Source organism: Myotis yumanensis, unplaced genomic scaffold, assembly GCF_028538775.1.
Source record: "Myotis yumanensis isolate MYYU_CA2020_CCGP unplaced genomic scaffold, mMyoYum1.0.hap1 SCAF_1, whole genome shotgun sequence".
In the NCBI taxonomy this organism is placed as follows: Eukaryota; Metazoa; Chordata; class Mammalia; order Chiroptera; family Vespertilionidae; genus Myotis; species Myotis yumanensis.
This window is the reverse complement of record NW_027223752.1, coordinates 191,404,457-191,428,104: the sequence shown is the minus strand read 5'-3', so window position 1 is coordinate 191,428,104 and position 23,648 is coordinate 191,404,457. Positions and strand designations below refer to the sequence as shown.

The following is a 23,648-nucleotide window of genomic DNA, read 5'->3' as shown; positions in this document are numbered from 1 at the left end:
AAGAATCTGGCTTTCCGGCTTCTGGAAAAATCAGACGATCTGGCAACGCTGGCTTGGAGCGGTGTGCACCACGTCAGGTGACGCGTTCCCTCTCCAGTTTGCTTTGGGGCCCCACTGCTCCCTATGATCTTAACACCTGCCACTTTTTTCATCTCCAGCCAATTGCCCAGACCGAGTCTTTTCCAACAGAAGGTTGGTTGACAGTTTCTAATACTAAACCAGGGCTGGGAGTCAGTGTGTCTTCTCTTTGATCTCTCCAGTGCCCACCCTGGCAAGCCCTCGTGAACTGTTTGCTGAATGAATGGAAAACCCCACATAATGTGCTGACTGCCTGCTTGTGACATCTCTTGCCACACTTCTTTGCAAGGCACGTGGGGTTGCTGCTGTGATTCGAAGTGCCTTTTTGTACTATGGTACAAGGTAGAGGCTTAGGAAACCGAAAGGAAGAATGTTCTTTACACTGTCCATTTGAATTATGATTTGAAGCAGGTTTTATCATACCAAATTATCATCAGGCTAATTGCTTGACAGCCGCTCTCGTTACTGCTGGCTGGCGCCATTCAACTGATCTACTCTGCTGATATCTGGCGGGGGTGGCGTGGCATAGTCTCCCTAGGGAGAAATCTGCTAGCCAGAAAAATCCCCAAACTCCTAAATGTTGAGCATGCCATGCACATCCCATTTCTAAGCCACTCCAAATCTAACATATACAGTAGTATACTTAGAAATCAGGTGGTCGGGGTTCAAGTCCTATTACTGCCACTTGCTTGTTTTGTGAGCCTGGCCAAGTTTTTAATCCATCTGTGCCTGAGATTCTTCAGCACTAAAGTGGGTAGAAGGGCAGTAGCTCCCTAGCAGGGGTTGGAAGAGTTAAAACAAAATATATAAAGTACTCAATATCCTGCCTGATATGTAGTAAATACCCTACTAAGTTCGTATATAAGTATATAAATGTAACGGACATTTACTATTACCTTTATACCATATTTTTTTTTTTATATTAGCTGTGTGATTTTCCTAGAGATTGAAATGAGTCATTAATAGCTAAGTGGTTAGAGCATCAGCTTGTGCACCAAGGGGGCTCCAGTTCAATTCTGGTTAAGTGCAACGTACTTGGGTTGTGGGTTCATTCCCCTGGGGGTGCAAGTGGGAGACAACCAGTAGATGTGTCTCTCACACACATTGATGTTTCTCTCTCTTCCTCCCTCTCCCTCCCTCCCTTCCACTCTCTCTGAAAAGCAATGGAAAAGTATCCTCGGGTGAGGATTAACCTATAAACAAGCAAATAAATAATGATGCTGTAATTTGTGTTCCTCAATGTTCTTTCTCCAGTGTTCTTTTCACCCTGTGAACCCACATCTATACCTGTTATTCTTAGCACTCAGTAGTAGGTTGGGTTCCCCATCAGGGATGTTGGGACTGAGCTCAATGCCTTTATTTGTTACCTTCTGGCCTCTAACATTCTTATGAAGAAATACCATGGTCCCCCCAACCCCTGCCAAATTAGAGACTGTGAAGAGAGAAAAAAGAACAGGGTGATATGACTACTTTGGGCCTGTTAGTCTCAGGCAAAACAATAATAGAAGCATATATATATATATATATTAGTAATAAGCAAATATATATATATATATATATATATATATATATATTTATATATGTTTCCATTAATTTTTAGAAAGAATAGGAGGGAGAGGGAAGAGGGGAGAGAAAAATAGTCTGGCATGGGGCAGGGAGAGAAACATTGATGTGAGAGAGACACATCAATTGTTTGCCTCCTGCACATACCCGGACCAGGACCAGGGATCAAACCTGCAACCCAGGTACATGCCCTTGACCAGGAATCAAACCCTCAACCTTCTGGTACACAGACCAACACTCTAACCACTGAGCAATGCTGGCCAGGGCTAGAAGCATAATTTAAATTGAAAGTGTGGCTTTCATCAGTAGCACCAGCAATAAAAAAAAAATCATGCCTTCTGATTTCTGTATCATAAGTGGTTTATGTCCCATGACTATTATACAGGAGAGGTATAGTAATACTTTAACTGACATCTTTTATGATGCTAAGAGGCCTACAGGCATTATCTCATCAGTCTTGATGTCAGCATGTGGTCAGATTGGGATAAAAATGTTCACCTGAGTACAAAGTAACTGCTGTGTGTCCACTTAGCATGTCCTCAAGGGTCTGACTCCTTTAGAAACACCTGGAGTTCTCCAACAAATACAATTTCCCATGAAATTAATTAAAAAAGGGACTTGAAAAGAGAAACTTAAATTCAGTCTCTCTCTAGGTTCACTACCCAGTTCTGTGGGGGTTTTTCCCCAGCATGGAACTTCTATGTGAAAATTTGCAGAGTTGGGCTAAACTAATTCTTTTTAGAAAAAACAATTTTAAAAAAATTATTTATTTCAGAGAGGGAGGAAGGGAAGAGAAAGAGAAACATCGATGTGAGCAAGATACATCCATCAATTGCCTCCTGTATGCGCCCTGACTGGGGTTGAACCACAACCTGGGTGTGTGTCCTGACTGGGAATTGAACCCATCACCTTCCAGTGCATGGCTCAACACCCAACTGAGCCACAGCAGCCAGGTCTAAACTAATCATGACCCCCACAAAAATGGATTGACCTTTTTGCTTTACATGTCATTGTCACCTTGTTCATTGCCACTGTCCTCACCAGTGCAATCTATTTTACTATTTACATCATCTCTTCCTCCTAAAGACACAGTGTGATTTCTGCAAGTGAGATGTGCAGGATACCAGCTCTACCTGAGTTGTTTATAAACATGACTTTGTAAGGCTTAATTTACTTTTTGAGAATCTAATATATGCCGATTGTTGCTCTGGGTGTTTGGGGCTCAGCCATGATTAAAACAAAGACATCTGTCCTCATGAGGTGATGTTCTTCTGAGCAGAGGAATGAACAATAAACACGATACATATGTAAATTATACAGTATGTTAGAAGGTAGCGAGCAATCTATGACAAGAAAGCAGTCCACAGGCTGTTTTTATCTCCTCCACTCATAAAATTCAATTTCTCCTGGGAGGATGGAGGACAAACTTTTAATTTTTAAAAATATTCTCTGTGAAAGTACTTTGAGCTTCTAGAACAGAGCATACAAATACAAGGGCTGGCAAATAAGTGTTGTGGAGGCCTTCTATTCTACCTTACGTCGTGGAGGGGTCTACCCTGAGCTGCTAGAGAATGTGTGCTATGCACAGGCACAGACCCAAGGAAAAGGAAAATCCCCTTCCTGTGTTTGTGAGGCTTTCTCTCCACTGACACTCCCATCTCTAGTCACCAACAAGCACCCTATAAGGACCTGAGCAGATCATAAGGGAACATACCCATGGAGATCTGTGCCCTGAAATCAAGGCCATCTGTCTTGGTCTGCAGTTTGTCAACAGAGTAACATAAGCCTCTCCTGCCTGTGGGTTGTTTTTTGTTTTGCTTTTGGTTTTGTTTTGGTTTTGTTTTTTAGATAAAAACATAATTTTTTAAATTTCATTTTTATTGTTTTGGGGTGTTTTTTTTTTTACATATATTTTTATTGATTTCAGGGAGGAAAGGAGAGGTAGAGAGAGATAGAAACATCAATGATGAGAATCATTGATTGGCTGCCTCTTGCACGCCCCCTACTGGGGATCAAGTCCACAACCCGGGCATGTGCCCCGACCAGAATCAAACCCGGTACCCTTCAGTTCATAGGCCGACACTCTATCCACTGAGCCAAACCAGCTAGGGCTGGGTTTGTTTTTTAAAAGGTAATCAGAAGAAAATCAAATGTGCCTAAATAGATCAGCTACTAGCCTTTAGAAAAAAAGGAAAAATAAAAGCCCCATATTTCTCCAAAAACTCATCTAGGATGTTCTTTTATTTCTCTTTACCACAGAGATTAGTACTGGGGAGAAACTTAGTGATGTTTTGGATTAGGCTCAGACAATAAGTGACCTGCTCAAGGTCACTAAGCAGGTCAGTGGCAGAACCAGAAGTTGAAAGCCAAGCCCTCATGTCCTGGTCCAGTGCACTGTGGGTTCCACAACACTGCTTCCAGATGAGATCATCAGTGCTTTTTGAGCATGGATTGTGTAACCTTCTACAGCTGATTGCCAAGGAAGCTAGGTAGGCAGGTAATAAAGGAGAAGTCTAAGATGTTTGTGCAAGCATTCCAGATTCTCATAAAAACCTGAAGTAGAGCAAGCAGGAAATAGAAGGTGGGGCTGAGGGCAGGTTGATGGGGGTGGGAGGCAGCTTAGCAGGAGGAGGGGTAGCTGGTGGGCACTGCAGTGTGAAGGACTTCCTATGTATCAAAGTCACATGCACTGACATGAATGAAGGGCGTCATTTCCAGACTTGAGGATTCCAGACTCCACTATCCTTCCATCCATGAGTGGCTGCCAAGCCACCGAAGGGTAAGGGGACACACACTGTGCTGTCTCACTTCAGATCCTCAGATCCCGGGGAAGGTGGGAGAGGATCATGCAGCCCACACCACAGCTACTAGGGAACATCGGAGCTCTCCCTGCGGGCCAGGCACTGGGCTAAGTGCTTAACTTCCATCATCACATTCGCCCTCACAGCAGATCAGTTCTATCATCAGTCCCACTTCAGGAGAAGAGAAAACTGAGGCTTGGAGAAGTTTAGTAATTGGCCCAGGGTTACAGAGCTAGTGAATGCCAACGTCAGAATTCACATTCTCCTTGACAAAGGGTGGTGGTTCAGAGTGTGGACTCTGGAGTCAGATTGCCAGGGTGTGGACGCCCTCGCCCTGCAGCTTGCTGGCTGTGAAGTGTTCGACACCTTTCTTAACCTCCTCAAGCCTCCCTTTCCTCCTCCATAAAGTTGTAACATAATTATAGCCTTTACCTTATAGATTTGTGGTGATGATTAGAGAAGGCAATGTAGTCACTACTGACACATAGTTAATTACTAGTTGTGTGGACGTTAACTACAGGTTGAATCACATGGAATTGCTATTATAGTAGACCAAGAGTCGTCAAATATAGACAATTTCATGTGGTTCCATCTAATACTACATAGGTGCCCATTCTTTGTAAATATAACAACGGTTCCTTTAGTCATCTCATCATTTGTGAAAAGAGAGGTGACTTAATTGCTTCTATAATTTTTTCCCCTTTACTGGCCTGCTTGCTTTAGCTTCTCTGAAGAATCACATAGAGATATCCTCTCTTCTAATGTTCCCTAGCACCCACGAGGACAGTTCCTAGAGCCACCAATTGGCTGAGGCTGTTGTCGCAGGGAACCTGATGGAGAGTAGATTGGAAGTGAGCGGAGACTGGACAGAGATGGACTATGAGGAAATTTCTGGTGAAATGAAGAGGGCGTGGGCTTGGCTCCTTTAAACCAGCATGCATGTTCTGCTCTTTGAGGGAATGGCATTCCCATACTAGGCAGCTAATCATGATAAACACATGTCCAGCATCACCAGTGGCCATTCTGGACTGTGGAGATGAGCTCCTTGTCAGCGGCTGGAGGTTAAATTTGACACAGTCAAAATTCATGTCATAGTCGGGCTGCTCTTGAACTCCGGCTCGGTGGGAGTAGCCTCTGATGAAAGAACATGCAACTCAGCTGTTTTGGGAGACGTTGTAAGGGGGTGAGGTGGAGGGGATAAGAATTTTGCCCTCCTAAAAGGAAGAGAAAACTGAGATTTGGAGAAGGTTAGTGATGGGCCCAGAATTACAAGGCTGGTGAATGCCCGCGTCAGAATTCAGATTCTCTTTCACAGTGGTGGTTCCGAGTGTGGGCTCTGGAGTCGGGTTGCCAGGGTGCGGACCCCCTAGCATTCTTTTGAAAGAATGCATCTATGGTGCAAGATCTAGTAGGAGGCATCTCTTCTGAAAGATGATTCTCTGCTCCGGCCCCCCAGACCACTGTTCCCATCTCACACTTGCCTCAATCCTATTTCTTTAGAATTCACATTATAGGAATATAAATAGCTCTGGAATTCAAGTAACATCCTGGAGACTCCGCCTTCCTAGTGAATACAAGGAACAGTCTTTAAATAAAAGTCATTTCAAAATTAAGATGAAATGTAATGCCATTTTCAAGGACACTTTAGACTTTCTTGGTGCCTAGAATAGAAATTACTACTGTATTTAGAATATATTGCCTCCTGTGATTTCAGAACTCTTTTCCCTAGTCTTTCCTTATCTAAAAGATAATCTGTAAGACTTTTAAAAATTCTTTAGCAAGGAGGTTTATAAATGATCTGTGGGTCCTATGATTTGTTTCTCCCACCGTGGCAGCTGTAAAGTAATGAAAATGTGTTTACATCTGTATGAGCTCGGACACACTCGGGGCCCCGTTTTCTTTCCGTGTGCACGGTTCCCTTTCCTCTCTCTTGGTGCCTGTGCTTACTGTTAAGCTGACCCCTATATATTTGGGGCAAGTCCCGAGACCTGAATGGAGCACTGCTAACCCACGCAGCTGCAAAGGGCTGCAGTTTCAGGGCTCAGATAATGGAGTTAAGGGAAACTCCTATAACTGGTGGCAGTTTAGGAAACCTGTGAGGATCCCATCCACAGATGTGAGCTGCCAGGCACCCCACTGCGGTGAGTTTTATGAAATGCAGCCTTGTTGGTAGTGGTGGTGTTTTGTTGTTGTTGTTGTTTATTGTTTACAAGTAGTATCTTTATAAACGTTTGTGTCTGAGGTGATTTTTGCCATGTTGGATTTTATTGTTGGAAACACTGAGTGTAGAAAGAATTTTCTTTTTCTTTGATCCTCCCTCTCTTTCTCCTGGTTCCTGTTGGACACTATTGCTTGCAAAAACCATAGCTAATTAAAAATTGAACTTCAGCTGCAAAGAAGTCCGAGTGGAGACTGGCCAGGGACAGGAGCGGGGGGTGGGGCGGAGGGCGGGGCACTCCCCAGTGAAAGCTACCAAGGCGGTCGTTCTTTCTTACCTTCACTTAATTGTCATCACAGATCACAGTGCACCCTGTTGTTTAGGAGTCAAAGAACCTAGAGCGACGCTCTTTGGAGAAGGGCAGGGCATGGCTTACCCGTTACCACAAGCTCTCCTTGCAACAGCCTGACAAGCTGCTCTCCGCCGCGTGGGACAGGAGCGCGCCGACCAGGCTGCCAGCGCCGCTGCAGAAACCGGTTCTCAGGTTCTGGCCGCGTGTACTTCCCCTTCCATCAGGGGCTGCTGTCAGGCGTGCCGGCCGCGATTGGCTGGGAGGAGGGCAGTAATCCGAACTGCCTTTTGTACTTGGCTAATCAGGGCAGCCATTGGATTGCAGGTTGGGAGCTGGGGTGCTCGGTGGTGTCAGACACCTGTGTCTTCTTAGCTCTCCGCTTCCTGGCGCTGGCTCCTGTGGATTCCTTCCGGGCTGGAGCTGTGCCTCGATGCCACCTCTCCCAAGCCACTGAGCCCCCCTCGGTGGGCCAGCTTGGCCCAGTGTCACCCTGCACAGAGATGTCCAACAGACCTCTGAGGACAGTGGACATGTTAGCTTAGACTTCCTTAAGGTAAGTCCCTTTTAAACCAGATATTTCTCGACATTATATTCCACATGTATCTTGTCAGAAAGGCCGGTATTGAGAAGGTAAACTAAAGAGAGGCAGGGAAGTGTAGGTTAGGCTGTTGTGATGAAATCACAAAGTTATTCGCTGTCAGATGTGCTTGCAAAATGATACCAAGGCATAATCAGTGAAGATGTGAATGTGGACGAGGGTACCGGACAGATGACTGTAACCCTTGCAGGCAATTGACACCTCATTGTGTACTCCTTCCTATTTGACCGGGAGCTCAAGTGAAGATAGAATAAAGTAACTTTTAATTAGGGCCAGCAAATACACTATGGGCTGGTTTGTATAATAGAAAGTTAAGCTGAACATTCCAGCTCCTTCCAATCATGCCACCCCAGGATTTCTAGTCTCGTTCTAAGTACCACTTATTTTTAAAGCTATCTTTAACTTTTTCTCTTGTAATATGAAAGTAGTTTTCCTTTTTAAGGTTTGTTCAACATCGAGGAATTAGTAAATTAGCAGGAGGTTTGATTGTCTTGCTTCACTCCACTCATCCTTATGTTCAAGAGAGAGTCAGATTCTAAATGCCAGCAACCAAATTGGAGCAACAAATCCTTAGGAATATTAAGCCATGATTCTGATTGAACTTAAGCTCTGCTCTGATTTCATTTTACTTGTAAGTTGATTGACAAATTCATCAAGGACCCTCCTGTCTTCCCCCTGGGATTGCTGTCCGCATAGTTGTCACTCTAGGATTTCGTAATCCAAGGTTGGTGAGGAGACTAGTGGTTTGGGACTAGTGCTTAACAGTCCTGCCTGTTTTGTCCTGAGAGGGAGGAAGTAATTTTCCTTTTGATTTTTTTTTTTTTAATGAAAACTTGCTGTAAGTGAATAAAGATCTATTTGTAAATCCAAAAAGGTTCTGAGACTACTTTTCCCATCTTATTAATTCCGAAGCTATAAACACCTTCATGAAACAAGGGCGCTCTCTAATTCTGAATGACCTGTTCAAGTAGCAAACAGTAATAGAGACCAAATAGCGGTGGCGAAAAGAGGCGATAAGCATCCAGGAACCATTCACTTGAAACATATGTTAATTATCCTGAAATATGTGTTTTTCTTCCAATGTTCATAGCCAGTTGGAAATTTCCATCTTTCTCCTCTAACTCATCTTTGTAAAAACATTTTTCTATAATAAGATCAACATGTCAGTAATGCTAAAAATGGCTGCTTTGATGAATAAAAGCATCAGAAATGACATTCCCCATGGGGTGAAATGGGATCATCACACAAGCCTACAGCAATCATTTTTAATATAAAGTGCGTGCAAATAGGACAGATGGTTGGTGATAAATGAAAATTTAGATTGGTTAGTAGGTAGATACTAAGTGAATTTATAAATATTGAGAGAGTTGAAGGAGAAATGGACATTGGAAAGCTAAATAAATGTATGTTTAGCATTGACTTAAATTTCAAAATTCGACCTTTGCTTATGAATTACACCTAGAAAGTGTATAAGTCAAAGATGATTTCCTGGATTAAGGATAAGTCATTTTCGTATTGGGAAGGATAAATACCACCTCAGCCCTAATCACTATTTCAAAAAAAAGCCAAAATACACTATTCACAAAAAACAACTCTGTGTCCTGAAGAGGTACAGAAAGGAAGAGTGAGCTAGTTGAAAAACTTCTAATAGCTAGTTAAAAAGAAAATAAAGTCACAAAAAAACCCCATATTTTAAACTGAGTATAGAAAGCCCTTGTGCATATCTGCAGAGTACCAGGGACCCCCAACTATGTAATTTAACACAAGTGTTAACTAAAATACATTATTTCATCCCAAGAACAGTATCATTAGAGAGTTAGATTGGGGCAAGGGATTAATTATCTTAAATTCATTTTTCCCCAGTGACAATTTTTAAAAGTCTCCTGTCTGGAGCTGTGGAATGTCTGCGGGGCTCTCAGCTGCTGCGCGGTGAGGGTCCCTCACAATAGCGCACACTGGGCCTTCCCCTCCCAGACACACACTGTGTCTCCCCCTCCCATTGGCTCTGTCTGAAAGGGTCAGTTATGCAAATAGAAGCTGCATACGTCAGCCCTCCCTCCCAGCAACTCCCTCTCCAGGCTTCCCTTCCTCAAAAACAGCCGGAGGATCTCAGCTTTTCTTTGACTTTTCAGAGCTGGGCAGTCTGCAAGCTAAAGGCGGAATGAACAGCTGGGCAAAACCTCCCTTTGCTCCATGTGCAAAGGACAAGCTAGCTGGGTCCCTTAGCCCTAGACACATGGGCAAAGAAACAGTTTCCTCATCTGCACTTCTGTATAGAGGGCTTCATTAAAACGTCAATGTTACATATATGCATAACCCATGGACACAGACAATAGGGTGCTGAAGGCCTGGGGGGCGGAAGGGACAAATGTAATCGTTTCAACAATAAAGAATTTTTTTAAAAAAATGCCACGGGTTAATACAAAAAAAGCAGCACTTTGTTAGGCCAAACCTCTCAAAGGCTTTTTGGCTTTTTTTTTTTTTTTTTTTAAGTGAAAAACTTCCCAGCAATTCCAATGTCCACATCTCAGGACAAACAGATGACTTTGAAAGGCAGGAACCTAAGCAGTCTGGACTCATTTAGCCCCTGAGTTGGACAGATTAGATAAAAAATGAGCGTCAGCTGATGGCGGTGGTGCGTGTTGTGGCATATCACCTGATATCACTGGGAGAAAAGCTCTTAGGGATCTTCGTGAACTGAAACCGGCAGGATTGCTCCGACGTCCTGTCAAGTGATCAAGTGAGCCCTGGCGTCAGACACTTAAGTAGGACTTCGCTGGTACACTCCAGGCCCGGTTTAAAGCCACAACCTGGAGGTGGAATTTAAATGAGCCCCACCCTGAGAAGCTATGGCTGTTTAGAATTACTTGTTTTTTTCCAAGTACCAAATCTGCTTGGTGGCCGAGTAAAGTTACCAGTAGACCCTTCCCACCAAAAACAGTGGTCAGCATTCCGGGCCAGCCCTCCAGGGGCGGTGGGCCCAGAGATCAGAGCCGGGGGTGCGGGTCTCCAAGTTCCTTTCTTCTCTCTTCCCTGGGAGCAGTGAAGGCCCTCCCTGATCCCATATTTATACCGTAACTTCCCAGTCGTTTATTAATCATGGCTCATTCATTCCTTTCTCTGATACTTGGAGGTAAAGTCTTTGGCCCAGTTTGGAAGACAGAGAAAGGCGAAGAAACGGAATGATTTGTCCAGCAGCACCAAGAAGTTAGCGAGAAAGTAGACACTCGACTGCCATGCAGTTCCCTTTCTCTTTATGTCTTTTTCTCAAAAGAAAAATCCGGAATCCTTCGAACCTCTCCCTCAGCGATTCTGTCTGGGCGCTAAGATTGCGACTGTCCAAAAATGTGCCTCTCTCTTCACGGGATCGCTCTGTGACTGGGAGGGGCTCAGAGGCTTACAAACAATGGAATGAATTAGGTGTGGAGTGTGGTGTGCTTTTATGAGTGTATGTGCATATGTGTGTACTTGTGCACATGTATGTGTGCCTGCATACACATGTGTGCCCAGCATCTCTCCTGAACAGCTCAAAACCCCAGGGATGTGGGGTAAAAGTTGGTCTGAACTAAACTGAGACCGGCAGTGACCTCTCTGCTATGGACTTTTCCTAGAGAGGCCTGGTCATTCATTTATAACACATTTTAGCTCGGCCGCTTGACAAGGGAGGCCGGCCCAGGAGCTGCGGGTGAGCTAGTCAGAAGGCGGCAGGCCCGGCTTGCCCCCGAAGGTATTTCAGGAATGTTAATGGTATGCCTGAGTGGAGGGCTTCAGAGCCCAGAGCTGGGGCTGAGCACTGTTCTGTGGCCATCTGTTGAGGCCCAGGAAGTCTCATAGCAACAGCTTCTCAAGAATGGTGCTTTTTAAAAATTTTAATTAAAAATAACTAACAAAAAAAAAAACAACCCCACAAAAACTGCTCCAGTGCCCAAGAAGAATCAGGACAGCATTCGGATTCTTTCTGCAGAGTGATGAGCTTTTAAGGAAGAAAAGCCCCCGTATCTTTCATTCCCATTCTTTAAAAGAGCAATTTGTACTTGGTTTTGAGGTCTTAATTTCCCCTCCCCAGGGGTAGAATTTTTTTTTTTTTTTGAAAGTGAAAACAAGTTTCTAAACCCGTGGAGAAATAATTGACAAAAATATGATTAAGAAAAACGCGGTCAGGGTTTTGAGATTTCCTGGTATTTGTTGCTCTTAGCAATGCTGTCAGCAGCTGCATAATGTGAGCTTTAAGCTCAGCTGTTTAGTGAGATGAACTTCAGACAAAGGCACTGATTTCACTTTGAGGATGTATGCGCTCCAAAGTGAATCTCTTGAATCTGTGTAATGGTTGACCTTAGAAAAAGAGGGAAGGGAAGTGATATTGGTAGTTGTAAATGTTTTAAGTTAGCCATGAACAAAAATTGCCTCAGTTCCTCAGGATATGAGTCCCTGTAAGATCATGGACACCTGAAGCCTAGCTGGCAGCTGTCTGTACAGGGGCAGGCCCGCTAGCCCAACAAAATAAGTATATTCTGTTCTGAATTCTACCCCTCACTGGGCTATTTTAGGAAGGTACACAACCTCTGAGAGAGTAGTTCCTGGTCTGCAAATTGGATTTCTGCATTGTTAGGAAGGTTAAAGATAATCACATAAAAGGAGCTCTGGTAATGCCCTTTGAATCTGAATGACATCTATAAAGGAGGGTTATATGCTGTCATTCTTGCCATTGTCCAGCCCTGGGAAAATATTTTCATGAGAACTTTTATATTCTCTTCATTTTTTTCACTTGACATTTTTTCATTTCCCTCAAATCTTATCAAATAAAATTTCCCAGTAGAGTCACAAAATAATCCAACTGATTTTGCATACACATATATACTTATTTAATATAGTACACATGTAGACTAATTCTTTATACTCTTGATTATTAGTGTGTATTTATACTCATGAAGTATGATTCAGATTTAATGTATTGTCCCTAATGGTCAAGGGTGATGCCACTACCCCTCAGGAAAAGGATATGTACCCCAAGTTTGATTTCTGGAATGTGGGTTCCTAATGGAGTCTGTCTTTCTATAAAAAACATGACCACTTACCCTCTCTGTACCCATTGCTTCATGTACAAAATTTAACCAACAAATATTTATGGAGTGCCTATCATGTGCCAGCTGTGTTTCTACGTCATGAACAAAAGTAGACTAAAATCTTTGCATACGTTCTGGTCAAGGGAGACAGATAACAAGACCCCAACTAGGTCAATCATGTTGAAGGTTGTAAAATAATAACTGCTATGGAAAAAAAAAACAAAGCAGGGAAGTATGTAATATAGAGGCACAGGGGGCATTGACATTTTCTAAAGGGTAGCTGGAGCAGGCCACACTAAGAAGGTGATATTTGAAGGGGGTGAGAGACTGAGCCTTGAGATGAGTTGGGGAAGAGCTCTCCAAGCAGAGAGACCAGCAAGTGCGAAGGCCCTGGGGGGAAAGTGTAGATGACACTGTCTGGTGAGGAAGAACCCAGAGGCCGTGAAGGAGGGCAAAGGTCAGAGCCCCTGGGCCACTGGAAGGCGGTTGGCTTTTACTCTGAATGACCACTATGAGAACTTACTTCTCAGAGCTGTTGCAAAGTTTAAATAAAGTAACTTGTGAAAAGCCTTTAGCCCAGTGACTACCACATAGAAATCTCCCATAATTATTAGCTCTTATCCATTTGTTTAGCACCCTACCTAGGATTCAATGGTGGAATGATGTGATCACACAGAAGAGTTTGGTCTGATCCAAGCTGATTCCTCTTATAAGAATTAAGCTCCCAGTCTTGGCTTCTGAAGTATTCCATTGTATCACCTAGGAAGGTCCCCCCATTCTATATCTTCACACATAGAGAGAGAAAAACTTAGTTTTAAAAAATTGGCCTTGTTGAAACTAAACCATTGTTTCTATTGTGAAAGTACTAAGTCCATACTCTCTAGGGACAGGTGTATTTTGATACATTTGGTTTAAATTTCAGCTACAAAAGTTCTGTTGAATTCCATGGAACTCACATGATACCTCAATGCACTCATGTTTGAGTTTTGATGTTGATACCCTTCTCTAAGCCATTGGAGTCCAGGTGGGGAGGAGCCTATTGCAGATGAAACAAAACAAGGAATCAATATCTTTTCCTTCTCTCCGGAGCCCAGAAGCAAGATTGGTTTCCCAGGGCACTTCAAGGACCTCCTGTCACAGTGATCTTCCTGAACACCCTTCTGAGTGTCTACATTCTATTGATCTCCTGCTTTCAACTTGAAGGGTTTGGGTCATAACTCATGTCAAGTGATGACTAGCTCAGAAACTAGAAGAGGGAATCTTTTTCTCCATGCATTTGAAGATTATCATTTAGAATTTGGGTTATCCTTGCTCCAGAACCAGTGAAAGTGGCTTGGGAACAAAAAAAAAAAGGTACTTGATGATCACTAGAGATGATCCTTAAAGGAAAAGGCTCTCTAAAAACATACATCCTCATAGATAGAGGCAAAGAAGCATCGAACAGACTGGGTGGGGGAGGAGGGGTAAGAGATCTACTGAAGGACTTGTATGCATGCATATAAGCACAACCAACAGATGCAAGACACTGTGGAGAGGTGGGGGGGAGGGGGTAAGTGTGGGAGGGCGGGGGGCGTAGGGGAGGCCAGGGGAGGTCAATGGGGAAAAATTAAAAGGAGACATATGTACTACTATTTGTAATAGCTTAAACAATAAAATAAAATAAATAAAGTAATTATCCATAAAAAAAATAAAAACATACATCCTCATCAATGGAAATGTTCCATTAGAAGCTGGGTAACCAATGGTCAGAGAGGTAATCAATCATTTTGATTAACTTAACAATTTAACTTCAAAGATTTCTTCCAAATTTGTGGTTGTGCTTTCTTCCAAGATCTGCTTATTGAAAACTAAATTCTGGCCTTCCCGGTGTAGCTCAATGGTTGAGCGTCAACCCATGATCCAGAGGGTCATGATTAGATTCTTGATTAAGTCACATGCCCGGGTTTTGGGCTCAATCCCCACTAGGGGGTGTGCAGGAGGCAGCCGATCAATGATTCTCATTATTGATGTTTCTAGTTCTCTCTCCCTCCCTTTCTCTGTCTGAAATCAATAAAACCATATTTAAAAAAAGAAAACTAAATTATTCAGGAAAAGTCTGTAATCCATGTTTCATATTGGGTTTCTGAGAACAAGAAAAAACATTGTGATTGTGGAGGCTTTGTGATTTGGAGCCAGAGGAGTCATCCTCCTGCAGTGTTGACCCTGGTCCTGGAGCCTGGAGCCTGGAGCCCAGGTCCTCAACCAGCACCAACAGTGCTGTGCTCCCAATTGCAGATTCCAAAGTTCACATGCTGCCATATCGCCACGGCTTGCTGCAAAATTGCTTAGTTATGATCCGTGGGTAGAGTAGACTACACCTCACTTTACTTTTTGAACAAACACTTGTATTGTACCTACTATGCTCTTCATGGTTTATAAAATGCTCTCGTAACAACCCTATGACAAAGCTACACTTTTAATCCCCATTTAACAGGTTAAACAGTTGAGATACCAGTTCAGTAACTAATCCGAGGTTACATAGTCACAGTTGGGATTTAAACCTAGGCAGTTGGCCAGCAGGGTCTGCACTCTTAACTCCTACGCTGGATGTGACCAAAAAAATGCTCTGTCTTGTCCCATGCAGCTTTTTCATTTGTTTAGCACTCGTGTTGATTTAGAGAAAAAAGTGACTGGTATATCGTTGCACTTTATTGCCCTCTGTGAGGGCAGGGAATATAACCTGTTGATACCCTGGGCCTAGCATAGCACCTGGGGCATGGCAGATACTCAAATATTTATTGAATGAGTGAGGGAGTGAGGGTGTGGCAAGAGTAAACAGTAAGGCCATAGAAATACCTCGCTGGTATCACAGAGCCACAGAGACATATGTGATTGCAGGGTGTCACTTAATGCAAAAACTTTGAAAAATTATAAAACAGATAAAATTAGAGGTGAGAATGTAAAGGGGCAATTATTTAAACCAGTGTGAACAATTTCATCTCTTTCAGCTGCTTATTGATATATTTTTAAAAATATATTTTATTGATTTTTTACAGAGAGGAAGGGAGAGGGATAGAGAGTTAGAAACATCGATGAGAGAGAAACACCGACCAGCTGCCTCCTGCACACCCCCTACTGGGGGATGTGCCCGCAACCAAGGTACATGCCCTTGACCGGAATCGAACCTGGGACCCTTCAGTCCTCAGGCCGACACTCTATCCACTGAGCCCAACTGGTTAGGGTTGCTTATTGATATTTTAATTAATAAGTCACATCATACCTGAAATGTGCCCCAAAAGACCCCAAACTAACACCTGCCAATGTGACAACTGGGAAAGGCGCAAACCAGGGACCCATGAATTCCACTAAATCAAGGTTTTCATGTGGGGTTTGGACTCAGTACATTTCACAAATGGACATGGAGACTCACAGATCTGTTGGGGGGGGCGGGCGGGGGGGAGAAAGAAAGCCTGGGTCTGAGGGAACATCTGGGTGCAGGGAACATAAACACACACAGACCAGCTCAAATAGAAAGAGGGTTCTTTGAAAAGATGTGAGGGAAGCTGTGGAATCCAACTATGGGAAAATAGAAACACTTCGAAGTGTCACCCAGTGATTAAGTCAGGAGTCAGAAGCCTGAATGTGAGTTCCCACTGTGGCATTGCTGAGTTTGTGACCTTGGATAAATGTTTCCAGACCTTGTGTATCCATCTGAAAAGGAGGGAATAATTCAAGTGTCTGCCTTGTGGGGTTATTGTGTAGATTAAATGAGGTAACACACTGAAGCACTTGAAACACTGCCAGACACATAGTAGGAGGTCAATAACCATTAGCTTTTATTATGATTTAACAAGTAGACAGCTATTCACTTTCTCATTGGACTACATAGTTCCTCATTTTAGTTGACTTTGAACATCAGTTCCATTACTTTCTCTGCAGACTGGCTTTCCAGAAAACATGGTTCTAGGGTTAATGGAATGGCATAGTGATGTCATCCAGGATTTAGGTTTTTCCATTCTATCATCCTTAGCACAATGATTTTCTTTCTTTTAAATATATTTTTATTTATTTCAGAGAGGAAGGGAGAGGGAGAGACAGAGAGAAAGAGAGAGAGAGAAACATTAATGATGAGAGAGAATCATTGAACAGCTGCTTCCTGCATGCCCCTACTGGGGATCGAGCTTGCAACCCGGGCATGTGCCCTTGACCAGAATCAAACCCGGGACCCATCAGTCCGCAGGCTGACACTCTATCCATGAGCCAAACCAGCTAGGCCGCATGATGATTTTCATTCCCAGATTTGCCCGTCATGATTACAAGATGGCTGGGCAGCTCCAGTCCTCACCTCCTCACACAATTTTGCCAAAGGCAGGAAAGAGGCCAGGTTTTTGTGTTTGATCAGGAACGAATAGCACTTTTCCAAAAACCCTCCTGCAAACTTTCCTTTGAGTCAGATCTCATTAGATAAGGTTGGGTCCTACACTCATGCCTAGACTAGTAGCTGGCAGGGGAATCAGAGTACCGTGACTGATGCAAATCAAGAATGATTTATCTTTTGGAGCTATGGAAGAATCCACAGGAATCCACCTTCCAGAGCACATAGTCATCTGGTACTGTAATAGGATCAGAATTATGTTTGTGAGGAAGAAGGGGAAAGTGACCATTGAGTAAACAATCATAAGGGCCCGTCTTAGATGAGCATGTGTCCCAGCCACTGTGATTTTATATACAGAGTAAGAGAAGGCAGAGCTAGCTTTCTTTTGAAATGGCCGATATGAGAGGATGTAAACCTAAAGTTCTCTGTTCTGTGGCTATTTTCTGTATTGCTTCTCCTCCACCCACACACTGAAGGAGAATCTTATTTGCTCTAGAAAAAACAGTGAGGGTGGGGAGTGAGAGAGGCAGAGAGAGACCTAGAGACCAAGACAGACAGACAACCCCCGAAGAGATGGTGCTTGATAGGGTGAGGGATCACCTGACACTATTTTTCAATCCCTGAGGCCATCTCCACTCTTGGCCTTTCTAAGAAATTCCCGCTCTTGCTGAAATTTCTTTGTGGATTCAATGTCACTCTATCATTTGCAATAACAACAACAAAATCCTGTCTGATGCATTTTCCCTAAACTTCTGGGTTTCTATGCCTCCACATCTGCGTATGTGTGGCCCTGGCTCTCCATCTTCAGCTTTACTCCGTGTGTTCTCACAGCTCTGGAGCTTTCTTCCCTGGTTAACTTAGCCTCCGGGCCCCAGTTCCAAGCTCCACAGGCAACAACCTGAAAGGCTCTGCTTGTAGCCAAGGAAGAACAGGTCCAGTCTCACCCTTTCAGCAGGGGCTTGGTGGGGCCATCTTTTCCTAGAATTGTGAGCAGGGAGACGATAACATCTATCTCTGATTAAAACTGTGTGATATCTGCCCACTCCTTCCTAAAATGACTGTGCACCCAATTGAAAAGTACATTTTTCATAAGTAAAATGGCTCAATTTCAGGTATACAGTGCCTTTGATGGGGAATTAAATTCTGGCAGCTTTACTCCCTTTGGTCTGACTTACATAGAAGAGAATTCTGGATTTGTATCAGGGAATTAGTGAGGGACTTAAGGAGGGAATAACTAGAAGAGCTGAGTGAAGTCATAAATGAAATCAATGTGGGCATCAGGGGCAGGTCAATTGGGAGAGCCAATTAGGACTAATGAGGAAAATACCATGGAAGGCAGACCTATAAGAGGTAGAGCCTGTGATTCTGTAGAATGAATAACTATTTTTATTTATTTTTTCTTTTAAAAAAATGATTTGAGAGAGAGAGGAAGAGGGAGGGAGAGAGAGAGAAACATCGACGAGAGAGAGAAACATCAATCAGTTGCCTCCCACGGGCAACCCGATTGGGAATTGAACCCACAACCTGGACATATACCCTGACCAGGAATTGAACCAGTGACCTTTCGGTGCATGGGACAGCGCTCAATCAACTGAGCCATACTGGCCCAACCAACTCTTTATTTGTGTAATATCTATTTTTACTTTTGTATTAGGAAAATGTCCAAACATTCATGAAAGTAGAGAGTACCAGGAATTCCCACACACTCACCACCCAGCTAGATGGCACTTGTGGAGCAGAACAAGTCTGGGAGGAGGAGAGGATGAAAGCAGGGAGCAGGATCCAGCGAAGGACAACATGTGAGAGTGCTCATGAGTTTGGACAGGACCTGAAGGTAGTGGAGAGCTAATGAAGAATTTACAAGCCAGAGCAGTGACAGAATCGGATCTGTGTCTGAGAAGGACCACCCTGGTCACATTTTGGAAGGTGGTTTTAAAGATGGCAAGTCTGGAGGAAAAGAAACTAGTGAGAGAGGAGTGGTCCAGGTGAGAAATAACAAGGGCCTGCGGAAGTTGTGGATTTGGTATGCAGAAGGTAGACTGGATGAAAGCCTGGCTCTTGGGGCGAGGGCGAGGGAAAGGGTGCTGATTAGGATGGCTCCCAGGTTTTTAACGTCAGCAGCTCAGTGGAAGGTTATAGCTTCCCAGCAAAGACTGATAAACCCAAGAACTTTGACATGGTGTGGTAAGATGTTAACTATTGAATAACAAAACAAAACAAAAAATTCCTTATATAAGCATCGTGGTTAAAGATTAAAAGGAAGGCTTCAATAGTAGCCTTTGAGACAGGAACAACACCCTGATCTTTAGCTGCGCCCCTTCAGAGAATGACCAATTGATATTAAGGGAAACTGTTACTACCCCTTTCAAGTACAGCAAAACCTCCTGCAGTGGATAATCAGTCTTTTCAAGATAAGACACCGTAATGCCCAGCTGTGGGCAGCTAGCTTGTCAGCCTCATTCTTTCTTTCAAGAGTAAAATGATATAAAGCTAGAGTATCCAAAACCCTTTCCCCATTCTTTTGGGGAAAGCAGTTTCTTGTCTGTTTTGTTGCTGATGGTGGACATGCCAGCAGCATTCCTTCTGTCTCCCTGTGCTTGTCATGATGGTAGCAGCTCAGGCCTTGGAGTTGAATGGTCCTGGGTTTGAATCCCAAGGTCATCACCTTCTGGCACTTTGGACAAGATACTTAGCTCTGTGACCCTCATCTGTAAAATGTGGGGAATATGACCTACCTCACAGAGCTGCTGTGGGGGATAGAGAAAGTGAAGTGCTTGGCAGAGGGCCTGGTCTCAAGTGCGGTGGTAGAAGTGGCCATTGTGGTTGCTGCTGTTCTTGCTATTAATGCTGATTTTCAGACATTAAGAAAGGATACCGTTTGCTTTGCACACTTTCATTCTGCCTTGGGCCTGCGTCTGTTAGATGGTGCCTCCATATCATGTTGACTTCTTTATAGATTGGCCCCAGGAGAAGGAGGTACATGCCCCTGTGAGTCAGAGGGCAGGTTGCACACACCTGGCTCCTCCCTGATGTGCCTGGAGATATTGGGCTGATAAAGTTTGGGATAGAGAAGCACCCCATTCGACTATAACACCACTGGGAAGAAGGCAGAGGTCTATGGTACGCTTGGTTTTCACATGACCAAGATGTTTCCCTAGGATATAATGGGCCACTGAAGCGACGCCTGGTTTACATTGAACAATTCAACATAGAATATGTATGGTTAAATTCCAGCGCGAGGCTTCAGCGGCCAGTTACACCCAAAGAAAATGTACTTAACTTTCTTATCAAGAAGTGGTCTCGATAAGACACTGGGTGACTGTAACTTTGGTCACGGCTCTGGAATGTCCCTGACGGTCCTGCCAGTTTCATTGCCCAGAGGTGTAATATTTCTATAAATGCCCTCCTTTTATGCTTTCACAAATTAGAAATGTTTGTATGTTGTATTGTAACCAGAAGCAAACAACTGGTATGCCTCTACCTCACCTGTGAAAAGGGGAATGGCGAGAATTCAGAAGCTAATATTGCTCAAGTGCCTGGGATAAGAAATACATTTCAAGCATAAAGTATTATTGTCCTTGATGGTTGTTAAATCCTCATGACTCAACATGAGAATCAGTCAGAGACTAGGAAAAGTGGGAGTGTGTTTTTTTATGCTACTCTGAAATCTGTTATGCCTTTCAGAAAGAAATTTTTTTAAAAGAAGATTTCAAAATATTTAAAATTAGCCATTCATACTTTTTTGCCATAAAGAAGAAAGAAGACTGAAAACTTCCATCAGTAGTTCTCAACCAAGGTGACTTTGGTCCCCAGGAGACATTTAATGGTGTCTGGAGAACACTTTTGGTTGTCACAACAGGGGGTGGGATGGGGCTGGGCCACTGGCATCTGGTGGATAAAATTCAGGGGTACTGCTAAACATCCTGCAATGCACAGAAGAACCAGCCACAAGGAATTTTCTGGCCCAAGTGGTGTCAAGGTTGAGAAACCTGAGTTAAATAATGGCTGTTGAGAGCCACAGGTGGTTATTATCCAACACTGGACTGTCTTTTAGCAAGAAATTCACCTTCCCATTGGTTTCTGAGGATTGAAATTATTTTTCTCAGCCCATATAGGAAAAAACTTGCTGGCATGCCTTCTTATAGGTTTAGTCTGAGCTGTCTTCTTTCTACATAGCTCTCAAAGTATCAGACAAATCTGTCCAAAAAATCATCAGGCCACTTGCTTGGGAGATTGTGGGTGGGGGAACACCACAGCCAGATTGACTCAAGTGTTCACCTTTCAACTGGTTGGTTTAGCACTCCGTGGACTCACAGCTGTTCATGGTGACAAAGGGAGGAGTAGGAGAGAGAGGTCGGGTGAGGAATGCCTTCACATTTCAACACTCTCCAGGGAAAGGGAAAGTTGGCTTTGCAAATACTTGCCAAGCTGTCCAGGGGCAATCACAGAACCCTCCTTTTGTTCTTTCTTCTCTGTTTTCCTTGAGTCTCTTTATTTTGCAAACTATTATTTGGGTACTTTCCAACTCAACTTCTGTGATAAGTACTGCTCATGATGCAAAAAGCTCAAAAGATGTTAAGAATAAGCTAAAAGAAGATCACAAAGTCCTATAGGTAATCATGTTATCTCAAAAAGAAACAGTTAAACTAAGGGCTTCTCCTCCAGATTGTATGTATTTATATCTGACAAGGTATAAAATGAATCTTCATTTTGTTGTGCATTTAATTGTGTGTTTATTGAAAGCTATATAATCCTATCTAATAAAGAGGGAATATGCTAATGGACCCTCACGCCATCACAAAGATGGCGGCGCCCACCGCCAATAAGGAGGGAATATGCTAATTGACTGTCCCACCCTCAAAGATGGCGGCGCCCACAGCCACAAGATGGCTGGCATGGGAGGTTCAGTTGTGGGCGATCAGGCCAGCAGGGGAAGGCAGTTAGGGGTGACCAGGCCTGCAGGGGAGGGCAGTTGGGGGCGACTTGGCCTGCAGGGGAGGGCAGTTAGGGGCAACCAGGCTGGCAGGGGAGGGTAGTTAGGGGTGACCGGGCTGGCAGGGGAGGGCATTTGGGGGCAATCAGGCTGGCAGGGGAGGGCACTTAGTTGCGATCAGGCAGGCAGGCAGAGGGGTTAGGGGGGATCAGGCAGGCAGGCAGATGAGCAGTTAGGATCCAGCAGTCCCAGATTGCAAGTCAGACATCCGCCGAGGGGTCCCAGATTGGAGAGGATGCAGGCCGGGCTAAGTGCCCCCCCACCCCCCCACACGAATTTCATGCACCGGGCCTCTAGTTACATGATAAATGACTACTGCAGCCATATGTCAATTTTCTTGATTTTGTTCTATGTAGAAAGCTTTTGTTTTATCTTTGAAAGACTACCCAGATCTGGAACTTACTAGTGGAGTAATATCGGTAGATAGTAGACAAAACTAACTTTAGTTACAATAAATAAGCATAATCAGTGATAGGAAATGGTTCTTCAGTTGAATCTCTCCTGGTCAGCGTGTAAGAAAATAAATTTTAATTCTGATGAATGCCAGTCCATCTTCAGCTACTTCCGTGGAACTCACTGTGCTAATATGACAGATTAGGAGGTGACACTCTGGAGCCAGATTGCCTGGGTTCAGACCATGGCTCTCACAGACTCTCTGCAACTATGGAACTCTGGACAGATCACTTCTCGGTTTCCTTACCTTCAAAATGAGAATAAAGTATTCTCCTCAGAAGGCAGTGGTAAGGATTACATGGGCTAATGCATGTCCTCAACGTGCATTAGTTATTTCATTGTCGTCATTATCATTGTTGCATTGTGTTTTATTGTTTTGTTTTGGTACTAAGTGGGAGACGGGTGGATGGGGCCACTGCAGCTCGCCCAAGTTCGTAGGTGTGGATGCTTCTAATCCCGATCGTCTCATGTTTCCTGAGACATTTATCTTTTTGTTGCTGTTGTTGTTAATTCTCACTTGAGGATATTTTCCCATTGATTTTTAGAGAGAGTGGGAGGGAGGGGGAGAGACAGATAGAGAAAAACATCAGTGTGAGAGAGACACATCAATTGGTTGACTCCTGCATGCGCCCCAACCAGAACTGGGGATCGAGCCTGCAACCAAGATACATGCCCTTGACTGGAATCGAACCTGGGTCCCTTTAGTCCTCGGGCTGACGCTGTATCCACTAAGCCAAACTCGGGCTAGGGTGAGACAGTTATCTTTTTTAAAGCACATACTTTGGAATGAACAGGACAGAGATTTATTGATTTATACCCAAATCCTCTGGCTTTTTATGCAGCATGGCTACATGAAATGCTGGGATCAGCGCTTTGGGTTCCCAAGCCTCAACTGCATGCTAGTCTTAAGGCAACAGGAACCCTCTATTAGAATTTGAGCTTCTGGTTGCCCTGGAAGAGGATGCTTTCAACTCTTTGAACCTGTTACTACTGGGGAGTGTTGGTGACTGTGCCCTGAAGAGTGGTGATGTCAAGTATATTCTGGCTGTATCTGTGCGAAGTGGATGACATGTTATATTTATTATCCCTGAAACAGGATAGGATTGAAATGCTGTGCACAAATAGGTGGAGATGATTTTATAGCTTTAGATTTTTCAGTTTATTTTCTAGAAACATACCTCACTTGCTCTCCTAAGTAAAGACACATGATTGCTTTTGAGCTTAACTACATCATT

General features: G+C 43.7%; 1 protein-coding gene across 2 annotated transcripts in view; it reads left to right on the top strand.

Moving 5' to 3' along the window:
• Positions 1-6,967: 6,967 nt before the first annotated feature.
• The window catches only part of SHROOM3 (shroom family member 3), a 157,376-nt gene continuing 140,695 nt past the window's right edge, over positions 6,968-23,648 (top strand). The window contains exon 1 of one of the 2 annotated variants that reach the window (XM_070394489.1): positions 6,968-7,505. Coding sequence is in view for 1 of the 2 variants with exons in the window: in XM_070394480.1 (XP_070250581.1) it covers positions 18,816-18,952 (137 nt within the window). In the remaining variant the exon portion in view is untranslated. Of the gene's footprint in view, positions 7,506-18,685; positions 18,953-23,648 lie in introns of those variants that run through there. The other variant, XM_070394480.1, reaches the window with a different exon arrangement.